The sequence below is a fragment of the Salvelinus alpinus genome, chromosome 26, assembly GCF_045679555.1.
Source record: "Salvelinus alpinus chromosome 26, SLU_Salpinus.1, whole genome shotgun sequence".
Classification (NCBI taxonomy): domain Eukaryota; kingdom Metazoa; phylum Chordata; class Actinopteri; order Salmoniformes; family Salmonidae; genus Salvelinus; species Salvelinus alpinus.
The window spans coordinates 31,702,518-31,726,367 of record NC_092111.1 but is presented as its reverse complement, the minus strand read 5'-3'; the positions used below and the strand labels follow the sequence as shown (position 1 = coordinate 31,726,367).

Here is a 23,850-nt window from a genome sequence, read left to right as displayed (position 1 = left end):
ACCCTCTCCCACTCTCTCTCCGTCCTCCAGCTGTTCATCTGCCAGTACCACATCTGGCTGGCGGCGGACACCAAGGGCATCCTGGTGCTGATCCCAGGCAACCCCTCGCTCAACATCATCATCAGCACCTTCATCTTTGTGTGCGTGGCCCACGAGATCTCCGTGATCACCAACGACCTGGCCCAGGTGGTCATCCCCAAGGACGGGGGCGCCCTGCTCAGGAGGTTGCTGGCCGCCGGGGTCTTCACCCTGAGCCTACTGCTGGTGTTCAGGAGCGCTGAAGGGAACCAGGAAGGAGGCCACTGGGGGGGGGGGGCTGGTACCACAGTGGGGGAGAGGTAGATTGATTTCTAGACAGACTGACTGACTTGTTAGTCTTCCATGCCACCAGGGTCGTATTCATTTGGCACCAAGCGGAATAAAAGGGTCTGAAAGTTTGAGGGACGTCCTGTTTCATTCCATACGTCGTGCCTCAATGAATACGACGGGTGAACAGAAACGTCAAGTTGAGGACAAGGATATATCTCTGCTGTCTGTCTCTTGACTGCTCTGAGTACTGCGGTGAAATCGATACATTGAAGAGGACGAAGTCCCAACGTGGGCCCACACCCCACGGAGCAGCACGGAATAAGGTTCTGACTCCTTTACTAAAGACGTTTACAATAGAAGAAGGTTGAGGCGGGGGTCAGGGGTGGTGGTGGGTTCAATGATGTGTGGATTTTAAACTAGCTTAAAGGTTCTCATGCTTGCTGTGTGGTCCGTGCAGCATTTGCCCCACCCTTCTGAGCCAAACCATTCCCCCCTCCCTGTTCTCTCTCTCGCTCCATTCCTCTAGGTTAATCACACTCACAGCTGTTGGTCTAAAGCAGCTCAATCTGGGATGGACTTTTCACTGAAAGCCGAGCGAGCGCTGGCTCTCTCTCGCGCTCTTTCTCTCTGATGGTGGTAACAGTGAAAAGTGGGTAGAAAAACAACGGATTTGTTGTGCTTCCCAAATGGCACCCTATTCCCTACACTACTAGTGTGGCATTTAGGATGGAAAGAAACTTGCTGAGAGGTCATGGTCACCTAGCTCTGAAATCTGTTTTATGTACAGTATTAAATTATTTAAATTAAGCTTATATTTTACAGGGTTTTAGTTTTTCATTTTAATATTCAGAGCCCATGACTACTTTTTGTGAATGAAGTATTGCATGGGTATTTTTTGTTTTTATCACCACCTGAAAGACCAGCCAGGCCAGACAGAAGATGCACTTATGAATTTTTATCGCAGAATGTTGTTGCATTCTGGGTCTGACACAACCACTTGTCTGTGTTCGTGCACGTTTGCGCGTGCGTCAACTTATCCTGGTATGTTGTAAGGAGAGGTGTAGGATGTTCTTTCTGTGTTGCTCGTTAGTCCTTCTCTTAACCTGTCTAGCCCCGGGGTTCCGCTAGCGGAACCTTTTTGAGAAATATTTAACTTTCACACATTAACAAGTCCAATGCAGCAAATGAAAGATAAACATCTTGTGAATCCAGTCAACATGTCCGATTTTTTAAATGTTTTACAGCGAAAACACCACGTATATTTATGTTAGCTCACCACCAAATACAAAAAAGCACAGACATTTCTTTCACAGCATAGGTAGCTTGCAGAAAACTAACCAAGAATCAACCAAACTAACCAAGAAACAACTTCATCAGATGACAGTCTTATAACATGTTACACAATAAATCTATGTTTTGTTTGAAAAATTTGCATATTTGAGCTATAAATCAGTTTTACATTGCAGCTACCATCACAGCTACCGTCACAAATAGCACCGAAGCAGCCAGAGTAATTATAGAGACCAACGTGAAATACCTAAATACTCATCATAAAACATTTCTGGAAAATGCATGGTGTACAGCAAATGAAAGACAAGCATCTTGTGAATCCAGCCAATATTTCAGATTTTTTAAGTGTTTTACAGCGAAAACACAATATAGCATTATATTAGCTTACCACAATAGCCAGAAACACAAGCCATTTACCAGCAGCAAAAGTTAGCGATCGTAACAAACCAGCAAAAGATATATAATTTTTGACTAACCTTGATAAGCTTCCTCAGATGACAGTCCTATAACATCAGGTTATACATACACTTATGTTTTGTTCGAAAATGTGCATATTTAGAGCTGAAATCAGTGGTTATACATTGTGCTAACGTAGCATCTTTTTCCCAGAATGTCCGGGTATTTTTCTAAAACTCACCTATTCTGACCAAATAACTATTCATAAACATGACTAAAAAATACATGTTGTATAGGAAATGATAGATACACTAGTTCTTAATGCAATCGCCGTGTTAGAATTCTAAAAATAACTTCATTACGACATCCAGCTTACGTTATAGCGAGAGCGTGCCCAAAATCTGGGCGCAAACTAATAGTACACATGTTCGACAGATATATGAAATAGCATCATAAAATGGGTCCTACTTTTGATGATCTTCCATCAGAATGTTGTACAAGGGGTCCTTTGTCGGGAACAATCGTTGTTTGGTTTTAGAATGGCCTTTTTCCCTCGCGAATTAGCAAGCAAAACTAGCCAAGTGCCGCTAAGCTCTCCTTCGTGAACAAACGCAGTGAACGGAACACGCAAAAACTCCCGAAAAAAATTCAATAATCTGATTAAACTATATTGAAAAAACATACTTTACGATGATATTGTCACATTTATCAAATAAAATCAAAGCCGGAGATATTACACGTCTATAGGGAAAGCTTTTCAGAAGCTAAAGCTGATGTCCATCCCGCGTCATCCTGAACAGAGGAAATTGGGGTCCTGTCATTCCAAGAGGCCTCTTTTCACCATAGAAAGAGCTAGAGATCCCATTTCACCTCTCACAGCCTATTGACATCTAGTGGAAGGCGTATGAAGTGCATGTATAGTCATAAATCTCAAGCAAAATGATAGGGAGGGCCTGGAACAGAGCCTCGATTTGAGATTTTTCACTTTCTGACAGGAAGTTTGCTGCAAAATGAGTTCTGTTTTACTCACAGATATAATTCAAACGGTTTTAGAAACTTGAGAGTGTTTTCTATCCAATAGTAATAATAATATGCATATTGTACGAGCAAGAATAGAGTACAAGGCCGTTTAAATTGGGCACGATTTTACATACAGATAACTGACAAAATAAAGGAAACACTTGAGTTAGTGAGGGACAGCGTTTTCCATCAACAAAACACCAAATTATGGAATTGCTCGTGGAAGAATAGTGTCACGTCCCTCCAATAGAGTTCCAGACACTTGTAGAATCTATGCCAAGGTGCATTGAAGCTGTTCTGGTGGCTCATTGTGGCCCAACACCCTATTAAAAAACTATGTTGGTGTTTCCTTTATTTTTGTCAATTACCTGCATCTACTGTACCATGGTAGAACTTCTGACAAAGCCTACGTTCATGTGCATCAGTAGCTACCACTGTAGCCAGGCCACTGCTAATGGATGAGTGAACAGATGGATGAATTCTGCACCTGACTGAATGCCTTTAACTCACTACTGTTTTCTCTTGTCAGTTGCCATACGGCATCAGTGCCACGTTTGCATTGAAATCTGACGTGTCGTGATCCTTGATGAGGTATTTAAAAGAAGTTGAGTGAATGGAAAGTGTTGGTGTAGAATAAAAAGCAGTACTTCATGTTGAGCCTGTCATGTACCTACAGATGGACAATATACACCAACAGTAAAGCCTTCTTTCAGACAACACTTCTTTGCGTGTATTTTCAAATTCTGCTATGTTAGCTAAGTTTATACACAGGAATGTTAGGTTTCTTTGAAACCTTGGAGGTACTGTAGCCTAAACACAACAGCCCAAATTGTACAGATTTAAGGAAACAATGAATCGCTTCATATCCAGTTGTTGAATCGTTTTGATACAATTTTGAGCCATTGGTTATAGTGGCCATTATTCGACACCCCTTAAATGTGTAAATCAACTGCTTAAAGCTTGATGTTAAGGCAATGTTGCAAATATTGTAAGTGTACATTAAGACTGCAAATTAGTGAATTTTTCTTTTTTTTCTTTCAAATTTTATCTGTAAATGTTCTGTGCCATGGAAGGCTAATGGACTTGGGTTGTACACTGTTGATTTACTTTAGGTTCATCTAGCTTCTCAATCAAATGAAATCAATACCATAGATTGGTCTGACGGGTCTTGGCACTAGGGGTTATTCAGAAGACTATTGTGCATCCCAAAGGGCACCCTATTCCCTATGTAATACACTACTTTTGATCAGGGTCTATAGGGACATACGGTATGTCACCTATTTGCTTGTAAACTCAAAACATGACTCATTTTGATGAATTGATTTATTGATGAAGGATGTTGGTAAAAGGATCTGACTAAATGTATGGCAATAATACAGAATTCTGTTCAGTGTCAACCTGTTTTTCCACCTGAGAAACATTTTGATACAGATTTTTTTTTTCTATTTTGATTTAGAGTATTTTGATTTTCTGTATGTTATTCACTATTGGGGATGTATCTTTTTGAATTGGTTTTGGTTCAAATTGAAAGAAGCAACAACTAGGTTTACATTTTTATTAATTTGTGACATCTTAATGTGAGTTGTACCCATTTTATTTATAGATACTTTTTATTTGTATTCTACATTGTCAATAATACAAACCTTCCTAAAAATCTTGTCTGACTTCCTTGTCTTAACAGTGAGGGCCAGTTTCCCGGACACAGATTAAGCCTCGTCCTGGACTGAAATGTATGCTCAATGGAGATTTTCCATTGTGTTTCTTATCTCTGCATTAACACTATCAAAGTTGCCCTCAGGTGAACACCAGCAAGAAAGTGTATGTGAGGCAGACTAAAAATGTCATGGCGACGGACAATGGTGGCTGAGCTGGAAGAGACGTGTCCAAAGCTCTGGCCAAAGACAGACTCCAGTGGTAGAAGATCTTTGCTGTTTTATGTCCCACCAAGGATGAGCGGGATTAAGGAAGTAACTAATGCAACAACCTGGAGAGATTCAAAACTTAGAATTTTTCAATTTACATTATTCTACAAAATTCTTGCAACCAATAGAATGAGAGATATTGAGATGGAGATCTTCCCAGCTCTGCAGGTTTTGCTGTGAGGAGGCAGGCATTAGATCATTTAGTTTGGTACTGTCCAGCTGTAGCTCGTTTTTGGTTACAGGTCCAGGAATGGCTGAAGAATTGCAACATTTACCTAGAACTAACGCTGCAGATAGCATTACTGGGTGATTTGAAAAGTCATAGTCAATCGATCAATAATCATTTTAGCCAAACATTTTCTTTTAATTTAGCATCTTTTAAAGCTATGAGAATAGAAAGGTTCAGTACTTTTGTGAAGCATCACAGCACAGTTGAAAAAATATGGCAAGTAGAAATGCAAAAAGGATGGTGTTAAGAGCTAGATGGGAGGGACTAATAAGATAACCAATGTAAAACATACAGGGTCTGTAAAATGTATATAGGTTCAGAAATGTTGTGAAATAGCAGTTACAAATAGAAACCAAACAGGATGGACATCAGAAATAGAGGAATGCCAGGACTAAAAACAAACTAAATATAATTTCTGTAAAATGTGTATAGTATGTCTAAACTGAAGGTAGATTGTTTATTAGTTTACTCCAATTGGGGAGGGGTGGTAGGGTTTGCGGGGAATAATGAAGGTATATTCAAAAAAAAATGTGTGAATGTGTGTGTATATAAAAAACATATATCTGGGGGATTGGAAATGATGCAGACAATACATTGATGGAAGCAACAACCTATCTGCAATATTAAAGCTGATCCAACCCCTGAAAAAAAATGACCCGGAGAGAGCGAGTGGGCACTTCTGACCTTCCACAGATGGGCTGAACAGATTACTATAATACGTGTGCTGGGGGCCTGGTGCTACAGTTGCAGCCGTTGAACACAATTGACAGCAAATTTAAACCAAATGTATTTTTACTGTTATGTGACAGAAAATGAGCATTTACATTTTTATTTGATCAGACTTGACGAGCGTCTCTGTCCATCTCCGTTTCCCTCTAAACATGAGCATTGTAAAAGGAAAGTAAAATACTAACATGATATTGTTAATGGCATCATATAATTTCTAGAACATATGCACAAAATATTTCAAAATATCCTATGAATGTAGCATTTGTTATTCATGATCAGGCTGGTATACACACACACACACACACACACACACAGTCGACTACTGATAAATGCAGCTGTTTAGGATTGTGGTGACCGTGTGCATTAAATAAGAGCACACAGTTATGAGTGTAATTTAATTGGGACTGGTAAAACTGTATTGCACTTAAACAGCTTGCTCTCATACTAAGTGCACTTATCATGAGTTTACTGTACTCTGCACCACTCGCTCACATACATAAGGGCACACTGACGGACACTAGCGTCGAGTATGCACTGCTGCGGCATGCAGATTGGGACAGATGTAGTGTCTCTGGGCCCTGGTCAGAAGTTGTGCACTACATAGGAAATTGGGTGCTATATAGCCCCACAATGGAGGTGTCATAATACCCATAAAACCTAGCGGTCAAACGGGGTGATGGTTCCAATCCTTTTGCTACCATTCATTTTTCCCATATGGGATTTTCGAAACACTTAAAATAAGGACTGTCTTTTATGTAGGCTTACCCTGGTGTGACGTTTTGATAATCATTTAAATCTCTCTAGGACAAGGTGACTTTTATCAATATATTCGGCTCTACTCTCAGATTCGAAAATGCTAATTAGGGTCAAAGTAGACATCATGCAAAACTACAAATCCCTGCAAGCTCCTGCACGTCATCTCCCGCTGACACCTTTGCTAACAGGTATTGTTTTAATGTAAAACTTCCACAAGACAGTTCACAGAATTGTCCATTTAATGAAATTTTGCCAATTTATTCATTACTACATTTAGCTAACATTAGATCGTTAATCCAGAGATTCTTACCTTTGCCTCAATTCGGCATTCTCTTCCAGATCATCATGACATTTATAGTTCTTTATGACACCCACATTAGCAGCTAATTAGCATTTCATTTTGGGGGGGATAAATCCAAGCGAATATATGGATAAAAGTCACCTTGTCCTAGAGAGATTTACACGGTTATCAAAACGTCACACCAGGGTAAGCCTACATGAAACACAGCCCTTATAAGTGTTTTTAAAATCCCCTATGGGAAAAATGAATGGTGGAAAAACGATTGGAACCTTTTCCCTATTTGACCGCTAGGTTTGATGTCTATTATGACTCATGCAGTGGTACTCTATTTAGGATGTAGACATAGAAAAACACTTGGCTTAAAGGGACACGGACAGACAGAATGCAGCTCCACCACTGTCTCTTGGGCTTCTCTCTCGTCACAAGTTCAGTGCTTCAGCCACTTTCCTCTCCTCAGGAATACCATTTACCTAGAATGGAGAATAAAATACCTTATTCAAACATATTGCATCATATCATTTATCTTGATCTAATATAAATATCGATTGTTTACAGGTTCTGAGACTGAATATTTTAACAATGGGAATATGGTAACTACATTTTAACTACTTTACTACTGTGGAAAGTGGAGGGCACTCAACCAACAAAAGTTGAGGTGCAACCAAAAAATGTGATCATCATTCAAAAAGAAAAGGGGCAACGCTCGCTCGACATTAATAACCTTTCATTTTATTTAAACAATTATTAAAAGCTTGACGTTTCAGCCATTGATGAAGGCCGAAACTTCAATCTTTTAATACTTGTTTAAATAAAAGTATTTTAATCGTGAGCGAGCGCTGCGCATTCTCCATTTCAACTTGTTTACTAATGTTACATTAAGTACAAAGTAAAATAGTCTCTTATATAGTTGGCAATGATAAAATTATACATCGAAGCAAAGGCAGACCAGTATACTTACCTCCAGTCTCCGAAATGTTGACATACAATAATTATCTCTATCTCCTTTGTTAGCAATAAAATGAACAGACAGAGCAGTGAGTTAGACTGGGCAGGGAGTTAGACTGAGCAGAGGGCTCTCTTGCAGTTCATTGACATGCACACAAGGAGGAGCTAAAGTCTAGTTAGACACAGTCACTACAGAACTGTAGGTGGGGTAAAGAATGAACAAAAATCTAAACGCAACATGCAACAATTTCAAAGATTTTAATGAGTTACAGTTCATATGAGAAAATCAGTCAATTTAAATAAATAAATTAGGCCCTAATCTATGGATTTCACATGACAGGGGCATGGATCAGCAAACCAGTCAGTATCTGGTGTGACCACTATTTGCCTCATGCAACGCGACACATCTCCTTTGCATAAAGTTGATCAGGCTGTTGATTATGGCCTGTGGAATGTTGTCCCACTCCTCTTCAATGGCTGTGCAAAGTTGCTGGATATTGGTAGGAACTGGAACACGCTGTCGTACATGTCGATCCAGAGCATCCCAAACATGCTCAACGGGTGGTGCGTATCTGGTGAGTATGCAGGCCATGGATGAACTGGGACATTTTCAACTTCCAGGAATTGTGTACAGATCCTTATCATTCTGAAACATGAGGTGATGGCGGTGGATGAGCTGCACGGCAATGGGCCTCAGGATCTTGTCACAGTATCTCTGTCCATTCAAATTGCCATTGATAAAATGCAATTGTGTTTGTTGTCCACAGCTTATGCCTGCCTGCCCATACCACAACCCCACTGCCACCATGGGGCACTCCAGCATGCCAGTGGCCATCAAAGGTGAGCATTTGCCCACTGAAGTCAGTTACGATGCTGAACTGCAGTCAGGTCAAGACCCTTGTGAGGACGACGAGCACGCAGATGAGCTACCCTGCGACAGTTTCTGACAGTTTGTTTCATCAGCTGTCGGGGTGGCCGGTCTTAGACGATCCAGCAGGTGAAGAAGCGAGATGTGGAGGTCCTGGGCTGGCGTGGTTACACGTGGTCTGCGGTTGTGAGGCTGGTTGTACGTACTGCCAAATTCTCTAAAATGGCGTTGGAGGCGGCTTATGGTAGAGAAATTAACATTCAATGCTCTGGCAACAGCTCTGGTGGACATTCCTGCAGTCAACATACTAATTGCACGCTCACTCAAAACTTGAAACATCTGTGGCATTGTGTTGTGTGACAAAACTGAACATTTTAGAGTGACCTTTTATTGTCCCCAGGACCAAGTGCACCTGTGTAATGATCATGCTGTTTAATCAGCTTCTTGATATGCCACAACGTGTATGGATTATCTTGGCAAAGGAGAAATGCTCACTAACATTGGTGTAGACAAATTTGTGCACAAAATGTGAGAAATACGTTTTTTGTGCCTATGGAACATTTCTGGGATCTTTTATTTCAGCTCATGAAACATGGAACCAACACTTTACATGTTGAGTTTATCTTGTTGTTCAGTATAGTTTGGAAAGGAGCAAAAGTAGGCTATAAAGACTATTCTGACATCAGACAACCCAAGGACACACATTCTTTATAATACAACTTTTGACATCCCCTTAGGGAAATGAGGACCTACTTCCTGGCTATCATGTTCAACTTTAACAGAGAGGAAAATCATTACTGCAATATCTATGCAGACTCTCAGATCAGAAATACCCCCATATGTTTTAACTTGAAGTAACTAATCACAATTGCATTTATATTTCTGTACAGTGTGTTTGGTTGATCTGGATAAAAAGATAAACGCAGGAAAGACAACTATTGCAAACTCAAATTGATTCATAGGCCTATTACATCCTATCAAATGGATTCACACATGATATGTAAGATACTATTAACATGGACCATCAAGCTATTTGATTCTCTATTTTAGTTCACTTGGGGGTATATGAAACAACTGTGTATAAAATAATTTTATGAATCTTTTGAATCTGACCTTATTGTCATTATCTCAATAAAAGTTATAGCACAAGAATATGTGAAATCAGGTAATGGGATGGAGTCATAGTCGATAGTAATCTCGAGTCGCTAGCGAGCGCTTTTACCGGTCCGTTAGCGGATATGGAAAGTTAGTCACGTAACCACTGTTCTAGTAACTAAAGGACACATTCAGCTGACTGAGGGAAACACAACACGTGCATTCAGAATATTGCAGCGAGCCGACAATTAAGTTGCAGAAAGACGAATGGGTCTCGCGAGACGTGCAATGACTATGCCTGGGCTAGATGATTGAGGATGATCCTGATTAAGTCCACGGTGTCATGTTACTCAGCGAGAGACCTTAATGTATCATTTTCATTGGTTCAAGAGATAATAAAAGAATCGTACTAAAGCAGGAGTCAATACTAACCTGATGGCTGTTGCTGTGGTATCTGAATCTGGTTCTGCAGGTTTCTGAAATTAGAGAACATCTGATTATTAGAGCATTAAACGTTGCAGAGCATTGTCTAGAGTCTAAGCCAGTTTGACAAAAGTCTCACTCATGTTTTTGCTTAGTACAAACTGTATTAGGACAACATTGTGTGTGTGTGAGAGAAAGAGAGAGAGAGAGAGAAAGGGAGAGCAAGAAAGAGAGAGATCCAGATCCAGAGAATTAGACCAAAGTTCTCAATTGGTACTGCAGACACTACAATTACTTAGGTTTAAAAATAAGCTCAACTGGACACCTAAATGATGCACTGAACTAACTGAGAAAACACACAGGGCATTCTACGCCATAAAAAACCCAATTCCTATTGAAATACCTATTAATATTTGGCTAAAACTAATCGAGTGTGTCATTGATCCAATTGCACTGTATGGCAGTGAGGTGTGGGGTCCACTTGTAAAACAAGATTTCACCCAATGGGACAAACACCCCATTGAAACCCTGCATGCAGAGTTCTGTAAGATTCTCCTACAAGATTCTCCTACATGTCCTGAGGAAAACTACAATCCACTAATAATGAAAACTCAAAAAAGAGCAATTAAGTTTTGGAAACATCTAAAATACAGTGACACCTCTCATATCACTACCAAGCCCTGCAATACCAAGAGCTGAGTAAAGAAAAGAGTCCCCTCATTCAGCTGGTCCTGAGGCTGAGTTCACAAACCTGTTCTACTAACATACTGAAGCCTCAGGACCAGAACATCCAATCAATCAGATCAAAACAAAACTACATTACTTACATTACTTATTGGGAAACACAAGCACAAGCACAAAGCAAAATGCAGTGCTATATGGCCCTAAATCGACAGTACACTGTAGCAAACTATTTTACCATGGTTACTGATCAAAACTTTAGAAAAACCTTGACAAAGTACAGGCTCAGTGAGCACAGCCTTGCCATTGAGAAGGGTAGACAGGAAAACATGGCTGCCTGTAGAGGAAAGGCTGTGCAACCACTGCACCACAGCAGAAACTGAGACAGAGCTGCATTTCCTGACAAAATGTCAAAAATATAAAACAATTACAGAGTGTCACTTCCCCAAATTTGAAACCCTTATTCAAGGTTTCAAAGACCTCTCTTATGATAATAGGCTGCCTGGCCTGTTGGGGGAGGACGCAGGGAGCTGTGGGTTGGCAGCGCACTACATTGCTGCCTGCCATAAGAGAGAGAAAGAGAGATAGATAATGAGAGAAAGAGAGAGAGAGATGGTGCCAGGAGGAAAGAGATTGTGTGCATCTGTTCTTCTATGTGTTTATGTCCCTGCATGTGTGTTTGTAAACTCTAGCCAGGACTCACGTCTGTGTCTGCATCAGGGGCATGCTGGTTGTCTCGTAGTTGTCTGGGTGTATAGGGGGCACCACCTCCCCACTTTGGCTGAAGACAGGCAGGGTGGAGAGGGGCCAGGAGATCTCCCTGTTCTTAGACATGCTCCGCAGCTCCTTGGTCGACTTCTGGATGGAGCTGTGATGCACTAACTGGATACTGAGGAGAGAAGAGACGGACAGAAAAATACACCATAAATGGACCATCTGAGCTCTTATCATCTCAGTCAACAGGCACACTGTTGTGTACTGTACATACCTGCATTAAGGAATACATAAGAACATAGGAAATATTTTGACAGCATTTGGTGTGTTTCTTCTTGGTAGGAGGAAACTGTGTTGTGTCGTTACTACTGGTCATTTGCCATTTGCTGAGTCTAGAGGAGGTTGTTTGAGAGTATTTCTCCTCTCCCTTTCATACTCTCCCCCCTCCATCTCTCCCCCTCCCTCTCTCTCTAAACAAACCTGGTCTGAGATTTCCCTGCTTCAGTTACAGAACTATAGACGTTCCCCTTCTATACTCAACCATTAGAGGTGGTGAACCAATATCTGACCCTGGATCTGTGGTTAAGATCAACTTCCTTTCTTAACATGCCCCTGCAGCTTTGAGCAGCTAATTGGATGATGGTATGTAAACACACAGATGACAGTATGGATGGACATGAGCATGTCACCATGGCGATTTGAAAGCAAAAGGTGAAAGGGCAAACCAACTGAAAGGTCGGGAGTTCAAAGAAGAACCAAAACAGATCAAACTCAAAAGAAAAGAGAAACACAGGAGAGGATAAACACTTACTCTGGTGTTTGCATGTTTCTTTTATCCCTAGAAACAAAACAAAATGAATGAATTAAATACTAATATTAATAGTTAAAAGACATTCACACTGAAGTGAATGGAGAGCACGTGGCATTGGATGGATGGATGGATGAATGGTAAAGGCGAACAGTACTGCATGGACACACTGAGTGGTGGGGGGTTGGAGGGGACAGTCTCCCAGCCTGTAAATGAGGATGGGGGGTTGGAGGAGCAATATAATGGTTGATTGACCATCTATGTCATGATGATTGTGCTAATAACCATCAAAATGAGTATGAGAAATCGACCTGAAACAGAACAGTGTAACGTATGGAGAACATACATGGACCATAAAACTGGATGGTTATTGACAAGCTGCGCTTCCAGAATATTTAACCTCTTGACGTCCATCTATAGTGGCCCAGTAGCATAACTAAACATCCCTTAACTCCCACTGAGGGTCGGTGACACTGCACTCAGACTAATCAGTCTATCCCTCAGGATCTGAGAACCCCCACGTGACAATTCAAAAGAAAAGTCCAACTGTAAACGTGTATCTCCTCAACTCACATCAAAACAACACTATACTTTTGGTTCCATCTCCTCTTTAAAAGTGTAGACCTAAATGTGTGTTTAGTGTGTGTGTTTAGTGTGTGTGTTGTGTCTGCGTGTGTCTCTTTCTGTCAGAAGTGAAAGCTGCACACTTACACCCCTTCTCGCCGACAGCACATGGAGTAACCCAGGATGGTGAAGAGGACCATGGCCACGGCCGAGGGCACCGCCAACGTGATGAGGAAGTCGGCAAAGAAGTCCCTGCTCTTCAGAGACTCTGATGGGGGGTTGTACTCCCCGATGTCAGGCAGAACCCCTGTACCTGGGTCCGGACGGTTACTGTGGATCATGACCACCTTGGTGATGTCCACCTGGAGAAGAGAGAGGTTCAATCAGCACTTCATTTACTATAGATATTAGGGTGGTAAAATTCCATTAATTTCCCCAAAATGCAGAATTCTTCCAGAAATCCCAGTTGGAGCGTTCCCAGGTTTCCTGCTTATTCCCTCCTGATTCCAGTAATGTTCCAACATGATTTCTGGACAACCTGGACATTTTGGGAAAGTTACCAGAATTTGGAACCCTAAAAGATATATAGTATTAGCAGGGTGGCTGGGAAAATACATTGAACAAAAATATAAACGCAACATGTAAAGTGTTGGTCCCATGTTTCATGTTTCATGAGTTAAATAAACGATCCCAAAAATGTTCCATGCATAAAAAGCTTATTTCTCTCAAATTTTGTACACAAATTTGTTTACATCCCTGCTAGTTAGCATTTCTCCTTTGCCAAGATAATCCATCCACCTGACAGATGTGGCATATCAAGAAGCAGAATAAACAGCATGATCATTACACAGGTGCACCTTGTGCTGGGGACAATAAAAGGCCACACTAAAATATGCAATTTTGTCACACAACATAATGCCACAGATGTCTCAAGTTTTCAGGGAGTGCGCAATTGGCATGCTGACTGCAGGAATGTCCACCAGAGCTGTTGCCAGAGAATTTAATGTTTATTTCTCTACCATAAGCCACCTCCAATGTCATTTTTGAGAATTTGGCAGTACATCCAACCGGCCTCACAACCGCAGACCACGTGTATGGCGTCGTGTGGGCGAGCGGTTTGCTGATGTCAACGTTGTGAACAAAGTGCCGCATTGGGGTGGTGGGGTTATGGTATGGGCAGGCATAAGCTACAGACAATGAACACAATTGCATTTTATCAATGGCAATTTGAATGCACAGAGATACAGTGACGAGATCCTGAGGCCCGTTGTCGTGCCATTCATCTGCTGCCATCACCTCATGTTTCAGCATTATAATTCACAGCCCCATGTCGCAAGGATCTGTACACAATTCCTGGATGCTGAAAATGTCCCAGTTCTTCCATGGCCTGCACACTCACCAGACATGTCACCCATTGAGCATGTTTGAGATGCTCTGGATCGACGTGTAATCAGTGTGTTCCAGTTCCCGCCAATATCCAGCAACTTTGCACAGCCATTGAAGAGGAGCGGAACAATCAACAGCCTGATCAACTCTACGTGAAGGAGATGTGTCGTGCTGCATGAGGCAAATGGTGGTCACACCAGATACTGATTGGTTTTCTGATCCATGCCCCTACCTTTTTTCTTTAAAGGTATCTGTGAACAAGTGAACAACAGATGCATATTATATAGATCTTTTTTTATTTTATTTTTTTACCTTTATTTAACTCGGCAAGTCAGTTAAGAAAAATTCTTATTTACAATGACGGCCTACACCGGCCAAACCCGGACAACACTAGGCAAATTGTGCGCCGTCCTATGGGACTCCCAACCACGGCTGGTTGTGATACAGCCTGGATATCTGTATTCCCAGTCATAGATTAGGGCCTAATTAATTTATTTAAATTGACTGATTTCCTTATATGAACTGTAACTCAGTAAAATCTTTGAAATGGTTACGTTTATATTTTTGTTCAGTATACATGCCTAAATATCACTAAATATATATTTTCTTCTGAAGATTGTGGATTGGCTGTGTTCGTGTATGCGTGTATATGACATAACACACACACAAACACATACACACTATAATTTTTTGTTTGATATGGTCAGAGAACAGGTCAAGAGGTCACACCATGGTTCCAGGGTCCTGTCCAATCCTCACCAGGTTGATCTTGCACCAGTCAATGTCGAACTGGGCCCTGAACTTCTTGTCACAGCTGATGACAGGCTCCATCTCCTGGCTGCAGCGCAGCTGGTTGTGGGGGTTCTCCACCTCCCTCAGGCAGGAAGAGAACTGCACGTCTGCCCCCACCATCACATACACACTGGAGAGCGAGGCAGGGAGTTAGACACTGGCTTAAAATACAGGTGGCTGGTGGCCCCTTAATTGGGGAGGCTCATTGAAATGGCAGGGACGTAATAAATGGAATGGGATCAAATACATCAACAACGTGGTTTCCATTCCATTCACTCCATTCCAGACATTATTATGAGCCATCCTCCCCTCAGCAGCCTCCTGTGGTATACAGGTATAATGACAGAGAGACAGTTAGTAGTATATCTGATAATACAGGTATAATGACAGAGAGACAGTTTGTGGTATATCTGATAATACAGGTATAATGACAGAGAGACAGTTAGTGGTATATCTGATAATACAGGTATAATGACAGGGAGACAGTTTGTGGTATATCTGATAATACAGGTATAATGACAGGGAGACAGTTTGTGGTATATCTGATAATACAGGTATAATGACAGATAAACAGTTAGTGGTATATCTGATAATACAGGTATAATGACAGAGAGACAGTTCGTGGTATATCTGATAATACAGGTATAATGACAGGGAGACAGTTTGTGGTATATCTGATAATACAGGTATAATGACAGAGAGACAGTTAGTGGTATATCTGATAATACAGGTATAATGACAGAGAGACAGTTAGTGGTATATCTGATAATACAGGTATAATGACAGGGAGACAGTTTGTGGTATATCTGATAATACAGGTATAATGACAGAGAGACAGTTAGTGGTATATCTGATAATACAGGTATAATGACAGAGAGACAGTTAGTGGTATATCTGATAATACAGGTATAATGACAGAGAGACAGTTAGTGGTATATCTGATAATACAGGTATAATGACAGGGAGACAGTTTGTGGTATATCTGATAATACAGGTATAATGACAGAGAGACAATTAGTTGTATATCTGATAATACAGGTATAATGACAGAGAGACAGTTAGTGGTATATCTGATAATATAGGTATAATGACAGGGAGACAGTTTGTGGTATATCTGATAATACAGGTATAATGACAGAGAGACAGTTTGTGGTATATCTGATAATACAGGTATAATGACAGAGAGACAGTTAGTGGTATATCTGATAATACAGGTATAATGACAGGGAGACAGTTTGTGGTATATCTGATAATACAGGTATAATGACAGGGAGACAGTTAGTGGTATATCTGATAATACAGGTATAATGACAGAGAGACAGTTCGTGGTATATCTGATAATACAGGTATAATGACAGAGAGACAATTAGTGGTATATCTGATAATACAGGTATAATGACAGGGAGACAGTTTGTGGTATATCTGATAATACAGATATAATGACAGATAAACAGTTAGTGATATATCTGATAATACAGGTATAATGACAGAAACAGTTAGTGGTATATAACATGACTAATCTACACACAAACACGCAAGCACATTTAAGGTCAAGGAGAGGAGAGGAAGATTTAACAGCTAGGTTACACAGTAATATCAGTAACAGTAATAGCTTAGCCCTGCTGGCCAAGTATTTCTATGGGGCTCTCCTCTACAACTTTGTATCTTCCCAAATGGGGCCATGCATGTTTTATGAACAACTTATGGCAATTCATATGGGGATTCATTCTTCCTGACTACTAAAAACTGCTTGCCAGTGTTTGTCTGAGGCTGTAATGTCTAATACAGTGTGTTGATCTCTCTCTCTCTCTCTCTCTCTCTCTCTCTCTCTCTCTCTCTCTCTCTCTCTCTCTCTCTCTCTCTCTCTCTTTCACTTTCTCACAGTGGTAAGGTTACTAGGTTCCTCCTGCATTGCATAAGCATCTGTAAGTGCATGTTTGTGTTGCAACAGATGCAATACAATTTTCTGAACATGCTTATTTAAGAATACAATACTTTGATGATGACAGTAGACAAGGCATTATAAAGCTGCTATAGTACTTTCTGAGGATGCATATTTAGGTAACAAACCATGTATTTATGTCTGTATCCATCCCTTCCCTTGTATGCAATATTTAAATATTTACTCTGTCCTGTTCCTGGAAGTGCCTAAGATACTTGAATTCATCATCTTCTATCAACTGAAGATACTTGAACTCATCATCCTCTATCAACTGAAGATACTTGAATTCATCATCCTCTATCAACTGAAAATACTTGAATTCATCATCCTCTATCAACTGAAAATACCTGAAATCATCATCCTCTATCAACTGAAGATACTTGAATTCATCATCCTGTATCAACTGAAGATACTTGAACTCATCATCCTCTATCAACTGAAGATACTTGAACTCATCATCCTCTATCAACTGAAGATACTTGAATTCATCATCCTCTATCAACTGAAGATACTTGAATTCATCATCCTCTATCAACTGAAGATACTTGAACTCATCATCCTCTATCAACTGAAGATTCTTGAATTCATCATCCTCTATCAACTGAAGATACTTGAATTCATCATCCTCTATCAACTGAATATTCTTGAATTCATCATCCTCTATCAACTGAAGATACTTGAATTCATCATCCTCTATCAACTGGAGATACTTTAATTCATCATCCTCTATCAACTGAAGATACTTGAATTGATCATCCTCTTTCAAACTATGTATCAAACTACTCTTGACCTTTAAGGGCTGCTGAGGGTGACCCTGTTCCTCACCCCAATGAGGTTGTTGATGGGCAGGGGAACGCGTCCGCCCCTGTCCAGCGCCGAGGTGATGTTGATATGTAAATTCATCCTCATACTCTGTTAAACCATGTATTGAACTGCACTAAAGAGGGTTTCTGATTCTATTTCTACGCCCTCACCCCTCTTTGAGGTTGTTGATGGGCAGGGGAACACGTCCGCCCCTGTCCAGCGCTGAGGTGATGTTAATGGCGTTGAGGCGTTCGGGCTGCCACACGTTCTTCACTGCGCCAAGGAAGTCTCCCAGAACCTCGCTGGCCAACATCTCCTCCACATTCATGTTCTTTATGAAGAACTCTGCCTGGTATGGCAGTGGGTAGTCTGAGAGAGGGAGGGAGGAAGGGAGACAGAGAGAGAGAGAGAGAGAGAGAGAGAGAGATTACAGATATAATCTGTTCATTTTAATAGGCCCAATATCATTCTGTGAACAAAGTGTACATGTACAGTACATCCCTAACTGATACCCATATGTAATGATATTTAACGGCCGTAATATCAGACGAGCTGTAAATACATCCCTAACTGACAACCATATGTAATTGCATTTAATGGCTGTAATATCAGACAAACTGTTCGACAAAGGCCAATGTTTGTCTGCTCTGTTATGTGTCTGTTATGACAGCGGCTCGGCTCTGGGCAGATGGCTAGTGACGTCACTGCTCAGTGTGAGTGAGGTCACACAGTACGCGTGGGCCAGAAACAGCTGGGCAGCTTTTCACCAGGCACTGTGGTGCTATTGTATCACATGTAGAGTGAGACTCTGTACAGACGTACAGCATAATGAGATGTATACAGGACATTTTAGAACTTGTAATGTATTTGAGGTTTAAAAAGGCTTCTGAAGTTAGAAATTTCCACTTTGAAATGTCTAACTTGATTTTCCCTGTATCAACCCCTACCAAAATGCCCATTAATTACAATCTACATAATAATTCACATTTCTTGTTGCTGCAGGACTATTTTCCTGCTGTGGCAAACTGGCTCAAATTAAGATCCTACACCTGTACTGTAGCTGTAGACCTCAACATGAAGAGCCTTCACAATACTGTTTTAATCTGCCCTATACACAATCCTTTGTTCCCTATAGGAACACAGAGTGAGGCATTGGTTACTGTGGTACTGGGTATGACTTTATTACAAGTCACAGAATAAATGTACTGTTACAATCTAACTACTTGTTTAGAGTACTAGGCCAGTTTCCAGTCAATTGCAGACAGTGGATTTTCAGATAGCGCTTTCAGAAGTCTGCTTGTTGATTTGCACAGCTGTGAGTCCCGTATTGGACTGTGTTGACCCTTAATTAAAAAATTGTCGGTCTGGTTGAGTTAGCCTTTTAGGTTGATGTATTCTCGAGAATATATTAATATATATTATGTGAATGTTATTCAGCCATTTTTCAAGGAAATAGAACAATTAGCTTTAGGGTATTTTAGTCAACATCGGAAGCAACCCTCTAGATTTAAATTAAGAACATCTTGCTTCATCATGTCCTCACTAAGCTTGTTCTTTGTCTCTCTCTCTTTTTCTTACCTTCCGTGGACATGATGTTTATGACCAAGTTGTGCCGGGCCGTTTCGAAAGTGCGTCTGTTATAGGCAGTAATCTGGAACAAATAAGGGTAAAAGTTTAAGCCCAGATCACTAGAGCTTTATGTCCTAGGCTGAGGCTCGCCGGCGAGCTCCGAGCCAGATGCAAACATATTCCATAGTAGAAGGCTCAGAGGGAAGAAGGAATTGGGGCACTGCATCCTACAGGAACATTCCTACAGGGAACCTAAAGCCTTTGAGAACATGCTACAGTAGTTTAGACACATTAAGGACACGTCTAAAACCCTAGAAAAAAGCTATATCACAACGCACCATGTGACAGCTATTACATACTGTATGTGCAAAAAACCTATTGATCTACCTGTGAACATAGAGTATCACAGTATGCGTCATAATACCCAGAAACACTTCAAATAAGGGCTGTGTTTCATGTAGGCTTACCCTGGAGTGTTTCTAAAATCCCTTATGGGAAAAATGAATGGTGGAAAAACGATTGGAACCATTTCCCTGCTTGACCCCTAGATTTTATTGGTATTATGACACCTCCACTGTGGGGCTCTATTGCTGGACTATATCATGTAAATTATACCCCTAACCACTACTATGATTGTTACAGGTTGTGCCCACATATTTGACTGATAGGACCCTAGCTGGCAAACTTAACTGCGAACAAGACCGGGTGAATGCACATGATTATACATCCCCCAAGTCTGAACATTTCAATGTTCAAAACATTCAATGTTATAATGTATTCATTGATTGATTGATTGAATCTACAACTACTAATGTACTGTAGTTTAGTGTGTGTGTGTGTGTGTGTGTGTGTGTGTGTGTGTGTGTGTGTGTGTGTGTGTGTGTGTGTGTGTGTGTGTGTGTGTGTGTGTGTGTGTGTGTTTTTGTGTGTGTGTGTGTGTGTCAGAGAAAGCTCCACTGTTCATAACTGCAGACAAACAACTCTAACTCCTTTAGCATCACATGGAGCCAACACCTCTATGATGGTGGCCTTGCCCACGTGTTCTGCAGTGGGGGATCCGTAGAGCACCCCATCGCTGTGTGAGGTTCTCTGGATGTAACGCAGCCAGCCTGGCCGGTCTGGGTAGCCCATCAGGTTGGTGTTGAAGGTGATGGGGTCGTTGCTGGAATCCCCTGTACGGACAGACGTTGGTACATGTACAATAAACACTCAGCCTAGCAGTTAGTCAACGAGGCCATGAGAGTGTGATTTGAGACTGACAGATGTAAACTCTGACACTGACACTTATGGTGATATTGATACGGTCTCTGTATTTGCTGTACTGTAGCTTAGCGAAATATATTTTATTACTGAATAGATGAGTATTTATCATAAATAGGTAGCCTACTAGTAGTAATAGTACAATTAGTAATCTGGTTATTATTGAATTGAGAGATCCAATGAGGAACACAGACACAGACCAGGTTTGGGATAGGGAGGGAACTCTCCTTTGAAGTGTTCTCTCTCCAGGACGTGGACAAACAGCACGCCTGCAGACGGGTAGACGTTCCGGTCGGCGTGCGACCTCGACAGGATGGTGACCACTGGAGCACAGAGAAAGAGGACACAGAGGTTATTATCCGGGACTCGTGTGTGTGTGTGTGTGTGTGTGTGTGTGTGTGTGTGTGTGTGTGTGTGTGTGTGTGTGTGTGTGTGTGTGTGTGTGTGTGTGTGTGTGTGTGTGTGTGTGTGTGTGTGAGTAAGTGTGAGAGAGCGTCACAGTGTGTGTTTATGTACGTCCGTGTGTGTCTTCATCATTACAGCCCCTGCCAACCGCATTCAGGAGGGAGAAAATGTCTCTTTACAAGGTGAAAATCCCCAACAAAACATGTGAGGGGGAAGTGCTGTAGTCTCTAATGGTTTTCAAATCATTTGGACTCGTGACTGATCGACGTAATCTGGGTGCCAGTCTATTTCTGCTTCAAAGGGGCAATCTGCAGTTGCTATCTTTCTCTTAGCAATTGTATTAATATAAAATAATACAATTTGAAATGTTTTGAGCATGCAGTATAGCTCATTATTTGTATAATTGATTTTATACAGTCATTTTTTCCTCATCTTTATCAAGGGTGCCAATAATTATGGACCTGACTATACATTTTAGTCATTTAGCAGACACTCTTACCCAGAGCGACTTACAGTAGTGAGTTTATAAATTTTCATATTGGACCCCGGTGGTACTCAAACCCACAACGCTGGCGTTGCAAGCGCCATGCTCTACCAACTGAGCCATACGGGAACATATACCCATTGATTATTGAAGAATATAAACTGGGTGGTTCAAGCCCTGAATGCTGATTGGCTGACAGCCGTGGTATATCAGACCGTATACCACGGGTATGACAAAACTTTACTGCTCTAATTATGTTGGTAACCAGTTTATAATAGCAATAAGGCACCTCAGGGGTTTGTGGTATATTGCCAATATACCATGGCTAAGGGCTGTATCCAAGAACTCCGCGTTGCGTCGTGCATAAGAACAGCCCTTAGCCGTGGTATATTGGCCATATGCCACACCCCTCGGACCTTATTGCTTAAATATAACTTAATCTGCCTCTTGTGCTTAATTCAACTGTCGTACCCCATCAGAACCTAAAAAATTAGCTTGTTTTAGTCATTTGTTTGTAAACAATGTAAATGTAAACAAATACTGTATAGCCTCAAAACATGGTTAAATCTATACATGTTATATCATGGATAGTCAGTCCCTGTATTCCGAGTTCATGAGTTTGAGAGTGGTTACATTTCTCCAGCCCCATCCCTAAGCTGTTTACCAAATCAGCGGCAGGGGTAACTGTTTTGTTATTGTTCAAACTGCAGATTTCCCCTTTAACCAATTTGTTTTCTTGCCAAACAAGGCCAGTACTATATAGCCAGAGAGGTTTAAATTATTCAGTCTCTTTGATATAGGCCTAGCCTAACACTGATGAGTCCAAGAACAGTCAGCCAGGCACCCAGGCTACAGTCGACTTGTCAGTAGTTGTTAAGGGCTAAAGGCCTATGATATCAGGAACCAGAGAGTCAGAGGGCCAGAGCAGTGAATGGTTGTCAACAGCAGTAAGTAGCACCAGCACTGGGATTCAGTCAGCCTCTTAAAGCTACAGTCTGGGATTCAAACAAACAAATTGCTGCCCCGCCACCTGTTTATGTAAACAGCTGTCGAATGGGGGGTTCTGAAAGGGTAAGACAGTTTTGCAAAAGTCATGAGGCATTTATATGTTATATTCCCCAATAATCAATGGCTCTATATCATTCATGTAAAAGTACAAAAATGGTTGTCCCAATCCCAGACTGAAGCTTTAAGAAGCACAATAGCGCTGCTATTCTTCTCTGTCTCATACTCCCTGACTCCCATTATACCAGAGTCTATCCATTTACAACACAAACACACACTTATTCTTTATTCAGGAAGTGTTGCAGAGGCAAATGGCAGCTCTTAAGAGCTGGCAAATGGCACCTCCTCCTCCAACCTCCTCTACCTCCTCCTCCCCCGCCTCCTCTTCTCCCCCTCCTCCGCCTCCTCTACCTCCTCCTCCCCCCCTCCTCTACCTCCTCCTCCCCCTCCCCTGCCTCCTCTTCACCCCCTCCTCCGCCCCTCTACCTCCTCCTCCATCCTCCTCCTCCCCCGCCTCCTCTTCTCCCCCTCCTCCAACCTCCTCTACCTCCTCCTCCCCCTCCCCCGCCTCCTCTTCACCCCCTCCTCCGCCCCCTCCACCCTCCTCCTCCCCCGCCTCCTCTTCTCCCCCTCCTCCAACCTCCTCTACCTCCTCCTCCCCCGCCTCCTCTTCACCCCCTCCTCCGCCCCCTCCACCCTCCTCCTCCCCCTCCCCCGCCTCCTCTTCACCCCCTCCTCCGCCCCCTCCACCCTCCTCCTCCCCCGCCTCCTCTTCTCCCCCTCCTCCAACCTCCTCTACCTCCTCCTCCCCCTCCTCCGTCCCCTCTACCTCCTCCTCCACCCTCCTCCTCCCCCGCCTCCTCTTCTCCCCCTCCTCCAACCTCCTCTACCTCCTCCCCCTCTTCACCCCCTCCTCCGCCCCCTCTACCTCCTCCTCCACCCTCCTCCTCCCCCGCCTCCTCTTCTCCCCCTCCTCCAACCTCCTCCCCCGCCTCCTCTTCACCCCCTCCTCCGCCCCCTCCACCCTCCTCCTCCCCCGCCTCCTCTTCTCCCCCTCCTCCAACCTCCTCTACCTCCTCCTCCCCCTCCCCCGCCTCCTCTTCACCCCCTCCTCCGCCCCCTCTACCTCCTCCTCCACCCTCCTCCTCCCCCG

The 23,850-nt window shown here is 42.1% G+C and overlaps 2 protein-coding genes and 1 long non-coding RNA gene across 12 annotated transcripts in view; 2 read left to right on the top strand and 1 right to left on the bottom strand.

Moving 5' to 3' along the window:
• Positions 1 to 4,669, top strand: part of LOC139555191 (N-acetylneuraminate (7)9-O-acetyltransferase-like) — a 38,777-nt gene extending 34,108 nt beyond the window's left edge. For all 5 annotated transcript variants that reach the window (XM_071368779.1, XM_071368778.1, XM_071368780.1 and 2 more), the window contains one exon: positions 31 to 4,669. In XM_071368779.1, the coding sequence (XP_071224880.1) occupies positions 31 to 342 (312 nt within the window). In that variant the 3' untranslated portion in view covers positions 343 to 4,669. The remainder of the gene's footprint in view (positions 1 to 30) is intronic.
• Positions 4,670 to 5,277: 608 nt separating this feature from the next.
• sgce (sarcoglycan, epsilon) overlaps positions 5,278 to 23,850 on the bottom strand; it is a 26,479-nt gene continuing 7,906 nt past the window's right edge. For 2 of the 6 annotated variants that reach the window (XM_071368785.1, XM_071368789.1), the window contains 11 exons: positions 21,033 to 21,126; positions 20,558 to 20,717; positions 19,553 to 19,625; positions 18,145 to 18,343; positions 15,196 to 15,358; positions 13,198 to 13,412; positions 12,490 to 12,516; positions 11,668 to 11,853; positions 10,293 to 10,336; positions 7,911 to 7,954; positions 5,278 to 7,422 (listed from right to left, as the gene is read on the bottom strand). In XM_071368785.1, coding sequence (XP_071224886.1) covers positions 7,372 to 7,422; positions 7,911 to 7,954; positions 10,293 to 10,336; positions 11,668 to 11,853; positions 12,490 to 12,516; positions 13,198 to 13,412; positions 15,196 to 15,358; positions 18,145 to 18,343; positions 19,553 to 19,625; positions 20,558 to 20,717; positions 21,033 to 21,126 — 1,256 coding nt within the window. In that variant the 3' untranslated portion in view covers positions 5,278 to 7,371. Of the gene's footprint in view, positions 7,423 to 7,910; positions 7,955 to 10,292; positions 10,337 to 11,667; positions 11,854 to 12,489; positions 12,517 to 13,197; positions 13,413 to 15,195; positions 15,359 to 18,144; positions 18,344 to 19,552; positions 19,626 to 20,557; positions 20,718 to 21,003; positions 21,127 to 23,850 lie in introns of all 6 variants that reach the window. The other 4 variants (XM_071368783.1, XM_071368787.1, XM_071368784.1 and 1 more) reach the window with 3 other exon arrangements.
• Positions 7,422 to 9,919, top strand: LOC139555194 (uncharacterized). Its single transcript, XR_011670954.1, has 2 exons — positions 7,422 to 8,737; positions 8,861 to 9,919. It is a non-coding gene; the product is annotated as an uncharacterized lncRNA (long non-coding RNA).